This window comes from Mesitornis unicolor, unplaced genomic scaffold (genome assembly GCF_000695765.1).
Source record: "Mesitornis unicolor isolate BGI_N332 unplaced genomic scaffold, ASM69576v1 scaffold29715, whole genome shotgun sequence".
Lineage (NCBI taxonomy): Eukaryota > Metazoa > Chordata > Aves > Mesitornithiformes > Mesitornithidae > Mesitornis > Mesitornis unicolor.
The window spans coordinates 24,060-31,763 of NW_010185289.1; the positions used below are offsets into that span (position 1 = coordinate 24,060).

The 7,704-nt window shown below is 33.8% G+C and overlaps 1 protein-coding gene across 1 annotated transcript in view; it reads left to right on the forward strand.

The window, feature by feature from the left end:
* TBC1D32 (TBC1 domain family, member 32) overlaps window positions 1-7,704 on the forward strand; it is a 30,392-nt gene that overhangs the window by 21,529 nt on the left and 1,159 nt on the right. The window contains exons 17-21 of the mRNA XM_010184789.1: window positions 1,028-1,110; window positions 2,770-2,908; window positions 3,615-3,702; window positions 4,558-4,676; window positions 5,299-5,415. Of these exons, the coding sequence (XP_010183091.1) occupies window positions 1,028-1,110; window positions 2,770-2,908; window positions 3,615-3,702; window positions 4,558-4,676; window positions 5,299-5,415 (546 nt within the window). The remainder of the gene's footprint in view (window positions 1-1,027; window positions 1,111-2,769; window positions 2,909-3,614; window positions 3,703-4,557; window positions 4,677-5,298; window positions 5,416-7,704) is intronic.

Consider the following 7,704-nt stretch of genomic DNA (forward strand, 5'->3'; position numbering starts at 1 on the left):
TCAGTTCACTTGAATATCGCTGTGATTGACATAACTCAACAATCTGTCTTTCTTTTTTGGTTTTCCTATTGTGTAAAGAGTCAGTTCTACTTGAACTAACCTGTTACTCTATTTGATACTTATCACAGGCAGGCTGCTGTATGCTTTTGATGGGCATTTTTAATTATTTGCTCTAAAGCACCGCGTCAATTGCACATGCACAAAAGACTTCTTTACACATTAAAATCCTTTATTATGGTATAAAACATCATTTAGACAAGTTGTTTTGACAAATACAAGAGATGTAGGCTGAATGTGTCAATTTTGTTTTTAAAAAATCAAGAAACATTTAAGTGACAGAATGCCATTTCCTCACATCACTTTGGAGGTCAAATTGAGACTGAAGTGGAATCTACATGTTCAGGACTTAAGGAATAAACATGTTAGTCCAGGAAAGTCACATTTTCAACTCAGTCGTGTTGATTATTTTTCAGTTTTCTGCCATTGTTCAATTTTAAAACATCTGCAGTTTATAAAATATCCTACCATTTATAGTGTAGCAAGAATGGTGGAATTCGGTGGACTCTATCCAAGAAGTAGTGACAATTTTTTAACGGATAGACTGGTAATATTTTTCCTCCATGTCTCCTGGAGTTTTAAGTCTGATGGAGAAACATTTTTTTTTTCTTGGCAGTGGAAGAAGTGGAGTAAAGAGTTGCTTTCTGATTATATTTTATTTTACTTTATTTTTTTTTCCTTTGGGATTCTCCAGTTAAAAGTAAGGAGAGTTTTTTATTTTAAGGATTTTAATGAAATTTTTTTTTAAAGTATTCTAGCTTTAAAAGGGTTTATACCCAAAGAAAAAATAAAAAATAAGCTTTTCTGGAATAAAAAATGCAGTGGAGTAGTGTATTCTGTGCTGAAGACTAGACTATAACCTGATCACTGTTATTTTTTTAATGTATAACAAGAAAATGAGCAAGATCTGGAGTTTTAAAATTGTGTAAATAAACAGTAAAGAGGTATTTATTTATTTATTATTTCACAGGTGAGTTTGCTTTCAGAAAGAGTACCCACTCCTGTAACTGGTGCGGACTCAACGTCATCAATAAGCCTGGAGTCAAAAAACATGTAAGTTGATGCTTAATTTATGCACATATGAACGCACGCTGCTACTTTATCCACAACTGAGCCATCTTTTAACCCTGTTATTTTTTTTGCCAAAATCATAGGGGTAGGTAGAGGGCGTGAAGTCATCCTAGCATAGGTCTCAGTAGAGTTACAAAATTGTTCTTGACCTTTCAGAACTTTCTTGGCTTAGAGAGTTGTGTCTAATGTAGGTAAAATTGACTTAGAGTTGTTTCTCTCTGACTACAGAAATCGGTTTTAGTAAAATGTGAATTAGAAAGCACAAAATAAAATATCTGTCAGAGCATACCTTATGTTAATTTGAAATATTCTTCTGCTGAATGGTATCTACACCTTCAAAATACTGTCGCAAGATTGGCAGCATTCTGACTGAAAGCCTGGTACATGTTAAGTGAAAGGCATCCTTCCTTTTATGCTAAAATTTCATGTCCCTTTATAGATGTTTGTGTGCATTAAGATGAGAAATATACAAATATTTGTGAGCCTGAAAATTCAGGGTGATGGTGTTAGTGCAGAACCTAGTTAATTAAGTAGATTCTTTTTTATACTTTACCATAGATTTAATGTATAATTTGCAAAGATACCTCAACAGTTACTACTCGAGTCTGTAGTGGTGACATGTGAACTGGTTATAGCAATTCAAATCTAGTGGTCAAAAGAAACCTAGGGATGCAGAGCTCTGACTGAGGAGGCTGTCACTAATCACTACCATTGACATAAGCTACAATTTTCTCCTAGCATCTAGATTTTTCATTTAACTATGGAACAAGACATGGCAATACATTTCTGGGTGAGATTTTTGCCTCTGATCATGACATGGCAGGGGTTCTGCAGGAGAAGTGATTAAAGTTCGGGGTAATGGTTGGCTGCTACGAGAAAAGCTGTATGCTGCTTGCTGGTGATAGGAGTCAAAAATGAGAAATGAGAACTTGAGAAGAGAATCCAATGAGGAAATGCTTTTAGAGACACAGAATCACAAGAGTCTAGTGATACCTGCAGAGATGATACCTAGTCAAAGGTGATGTAATTGCTTCACATTTCTTTTTAGGACATAGAATATTTTGTAGGGCAGAGGGTGTCATCTTGCTTTATTCTTACAGTTGCTGTTCTTCCTGCTGTGTCTGTAGAAAATATGTTCCACTTACTGCTGTTAGTATGTGAAGTTGTTGTGTGCATATAGCACCTTATTTTCATAGTTCTGTACTAATTTCCAGCAGGAGCCTTTATCTCCTCAAATTTGAATTTGTATTGGTTCCTTATAGTGTTTTTATATTGGTGCGAAGTTCTGTGCCTGCTTTTCTGATTTGTAACTGCCACATTAATAACTTAAAAGACTTGTCTAGAGTCAGATAGTAAGTAGTAAGTACATCTAAAGATAGCATGGGTCTTTTGGGTTCCCCATTACATAATCCTTCTGTTCTGTGTTCCTACCTAATGTTAGTTTGCCAGGATGAGTCTGAATGCTTGTACAAAATACAGTCTAATACATATTATAACTTTCTCAATTTTTTTTAAACTAATGTAAACATAGAGTCAAGTGAATGAAATGTTATTGTTTTTCAAAGCTAGATATTGCAGTTTTTCTTTTCTCCCATGCTTTTTTACATATCATTTTTAATTATTATTTTGCTATTTCTACAGTTTGTTATGGGAAGAGACTTTGCTAGATGCCTTGCTAAATTTTTCTGCCACACCCAAAGGCGTATTTCTGCTTCATAGTACAGGTGCCATGAATGACTGTGTGAACTTCATGTTCAGCAGTTTATCAAAAAAACTCCAGGTAAGCATTACAGAGTCTGTACAGTTTTCCTTTAATGATTATAATAAAATAAAGAAGAAAGAAAAGAAGAAGAAAATAAATCCAAAAACCATTTTGTCATGTAATTTTTGCAACAGTGAATTTAGAATGTAACTTATCATCTTTGATATTGGTGCCACAGTGGTTTAAGTTTGTTGGACATTACTCATCTTCAGAATGTCAGTCATATATTTAGTTCTTCTGACTTTTTACTGTAAAGTTTGAAATGCTAAGCAAGATTTTTTAATGTTTTTAGTCTAAGTGCAAATTTTTCTAGACCAAGTTGGTAGGTGGTGTTGAAATCTGGATATGATAGACAATAGCTGAAATGTAACCAAAAATTGGCTAAGAGGCATTTTAGGAGAAGAAACATAATGTTACAGACATCCGACTGAATATGTGCAAAAAACATTATAATACTAACGCTTTTATTCTTTGCTGATGTTGCATGTCTTAACCATAGTATTTTGCATGTAAATTTTGATAAGGTACTTGATAAAGATGTTTGGTTTGGAATCTGACCCTGGTGAGTCTGTAGAGAATAATATCTATGAACTGTTCAAGTCTAACCATATAATGGATTAAATTCTGTAAACAAGTGTAGGAAAGTTCAATATGTAAGAGATCATTTGAGAGTTTCATGCTCTCTGAATAGCTAACACTGTGCTTTTATATTTGTTGCTAACAGACAAATGAGCATGAAGAGTTTGGCAATAGAGTGATTGTTACACAAATGGCAACAACACCAACAGGTGCAGTAGCTCTGCAGGGTTCAGGTAAATTGAAGAATGATGTTGTTATGCATAGTTGCATGCTGTAGTCTTGCATATTAGAAAAAGAGATAAATATGTTAAAAAAGATCAACTGAGTGCAATAATTATGCAGTATTAGCAAAGAATGCTTAAATATCTATTGATTTCTTCTTGATGAAAATTTATTCTTTCCAACTTTTAAGTCATTCACTTATCTTGATGCAGGGTTGTTTCGTTTGATTGGTTTTTTTCTTACATTATGCAAAAACTTTACTTAGTTTGGTTTCCAGAAGTTTCCTGAATGTGCATGAAGACATTTACATCTGTTAAAAATAAGATGCTAACAATTTGCAAGTGCTTCTTATTGATCTACAGATCAGGATTAATACCTATTGATTTCTGTAATTTGTATGTACTTTTCCATGCTTACTGACTGCTCAGAGAATGAAAAACTGCAAAGGCCTGAATGTCATTGGCACACTTACACAGTAATGAGATGGATTTGAGCTTGTCTGAATTCATGATTCTTCTCATATGTCAACCCATATCACAGAGACCCTTTACATTAATTCTTGGGTAACTCAGCTGTTGCCATACCGCCCAGTGGTCTCGGTAGTCATTATGTTAAAACTAGAATCTTATAAATAAAGTAAAGCTACTATCTTAAGTTGCTAAGGAAGTCCATGAGGTACAAAAGTTACAAATATTCTCTCTGAGTATCTAGAAGTGGCTGGTGTGTAATAAAAATTACTTGACTGAAAGACTGTCAGAAAGGCAGGCAAATTCTGCCAGTCAAGGAAACTGTTAGTTGCTTATTATTTGCACCTCTGGGATCTTGCAGAAAGCCATTCTAATGCTTAGAACAAAAATGTGTTTTAGGCTTTATAAAGACACTTGTAACTGAATTGTGGGCTCTTTTGGAGTGTGGAAAAGATGATTTGAGGATAACCCAACCCAAATCTACTCCAGTTGACCCTATTGACCAAAGCTGTCAGAAGGTGAGAAATCACTTAATCTTCTGTATTGGCATGGAAAAAGCAGTGCTATGTTTCAGATGGTATGATCTGATTTACCTTTCTGTAAATTTTTACTGTGACTATATCTGCTTCTTGACATGTGAGGTGAAATTGGTATAATACATGATGACTGATTGAAAGGATTCTTGTGTTTCATAGCAGGTGACAATGCCAAAGATCCATTAAAGTCAAGCTAAAAATAATAAATAACAATCATGACAAAAGTGGAAGTCTTAAAATACTGGCTGTCATTTCATGTCTCTGATTTGTAGTAAGACAGGGAGGGTGAGGTGTTTTAGAATGTGCTGTTTCTCTAGATTTTAGAATTATGTGATAATGAACATATAATTTTAAAAATTGCATGTACAATTTGATAGATAATATATATATATATATATTTCACAGACACTACTGCCCTTTTAGATTATATAGACACCTGCCAGGGTTTGCAGTCTTAATTTGGACAGCTCTATTTATGTTAACATCAGACTACAAAGAAAGATAAGAACAAATTTAAGTAAATGGCAAATAATGGCTAAAGTTTACTTTGTTATACTTAACTGATTAACATTGCCTTTTGTCTCCCCTTCTTTTCTTTCTATAGTCTTTTCTGTCTCTCATAAATTTGCTCACTTACCCTGCAGTTTTTGAGCTCCTGAGTAAACAAGATATACCAAATAAACCGATGTATTCACTCCGAGAAGTACCTACAGATATTATTGTAAGTATGTTTTTTATTTTGAAAGAAAAAGAAATACTTCTGTTAAGACATTTTTCCTGAGAAAATGTTACTATAATGATATAATAAGTTTTTACTTCTTACTGAAAGACTTTGAAATTTTCTGCATTTTGTATTATATACAGCATGAGGGCAGTATATGCACATATCACTTTTACGATAACCTAAATTTTCATTTTGAAATCCTAAAGATATATAAAATTTGATGCCTGATTTAAAGATCATCTTTCCTGACTTGTGTTAGAATTGTGTTTTTCCATTAGGAAAAAAGTAACATACAAAAACACCTCTGTATGTGCATGCAGTTACATGCTGGAAAATGCTGGAAAATATCTATACTTGTATTTTATATAATATTGTTCTGTCACACTATCTGCAGATTTAAACAAAAATGTAAAAAAAAAACCAAGCCAAAAACCTCAAGCTTTCTTAATAGCACAGATGATTTACACGCAGAAAACTCACTAATTTGAAAGTTACTGATTAAGGCATGTTTCAGTCCTAAGAAAAGTACTATTACCATTTCTGTAATTAGTATTGTTTTGTATTAGTTTATCCAGCTGCAATCCATTAGGTTTTTTTTCTTGTCTATAAAGCACAGGCAAATTTAATCTATGACCTTGAGTGACAGTTAAAATCAGATTTTTTCCAGTGAGCTAGCACTTTGAATTGCTGTTGTGTTAAAGGTTTTGATAGTTTAAGCTGTTTAGACAGAGTATATCGTAATCGTGTCTGTTATATTTGGAAAGGATTTTTATAGTTCATTTTTGTAGTACTGTTTTGTTGATTTCAGGAGGCAATGGGATGGTAAATTTCATTTTTCCAGTCCACTCAGTGTTGGTGTGTCCACCGATGGATAGTTCTGTTCAGCCATTGAGTTTTCTGGGGCACTGGGAGCAAAGGAGACAGGTTGAAGATCATAGATATTTGAGAGCTTTGATATTAGGGTGGATTTTAAGTAATGATTTTTGTGGCTTTTGAAAGCTAATGGTGTTTTGGCCTTTGAGGCACTTGAGCATTTTGATGGAATTCTCTAGGTTTCTAGAAATCACAGTACTAATACAATTGTTCAAAGTTCTCTGAGCAGTTACAGGTTTTTTTGGATGGGATTTGTCTCACGTAACTATTATGCAACAGTGGAGTTTGTAAGCCTAAACTAGACATCCAAGATTATGTAGTTAACAGAAGGAAAATAGTCTGTTAATCTAATATTTATTTGACATATAATGGCTAAGTCTAAGTACTCAGAAAACTTTTGAGGTGAGGCAGACATAGAAGTTTGTTATAAGCACTGTTTTGGGCAGTAACCAAATGTAACTATGGCTAAGAAGTGAAGTAAAAGCAATTTTGGTACCGCTGGAAGATTTGATTAGAAGACCTAGTTGCTCATGTGCTTCTTTTTTCCATATTTCTGAATCATGACACATTGCCACAAATTCTGACTTGTAATATTTACGCTGAACTATATTTGGTAATGCACAGAATTTAATCTTTGTATGCCTCTTATTTCTTAAATACAGAGGTTTTAAACACTTTTTCCTCCTTTGTATTTTTGGCTTGCTACTTACATTATGAACAGATTATCAGTTGAGGTTTTACTACTTTTAACTCTTGACTAATCAGGTTTTTATTTTGTACCAATACAAAGATTCTTCTTAATCCGTGCCAGATTTTTTCTTTGTTCTGTTTGTCATATAAAAATATTTTAGAAAATAGAGCAGATGAATCAGGGTTCTTCTACCTGGCTCCACTCTTCCTTTGAGAGATTCTCTAGTGCACATATGCAAGGGAATGTGGCTTGGAAGTACTCTAGCTTTGAAAGATATGCATAAGCAGGTGAATTTTTTTTTTTAATGATTATGGAGAATCTTACATTTAGTTGGTGTGTCTTAGGTATTCAAAGTAGATGACATCCTACTCCTAATTTTTAATCTATGGTCTGTAGTTGAGCGGTGCAGGTCTATCTGTAGACCTTTCTGATCAGCCTTTGTGTTGGACCTTGTTCACTGTCTTAATTCCTCATATCCCAAATCTGAGCTTGGTCTGCTTTCTCAACAGTCCTCTCTGTGCTTACTCTTTCTGCTCTTTTGCAGGCTCCAAAGTTTGATCTATAGTGAGAGAAGTAGGTTGTTGCCCTTGGCATTTAACTCTTTATATGTGCAAATATCTAAAAGGCTTAAACCCCAAACAAATCAATTGCTTGCATTACTGACTTTATGAGCAGCCTTGAGATCTGAGTTAAATTCTTCTATTGTGAATTGTATTTTGAAT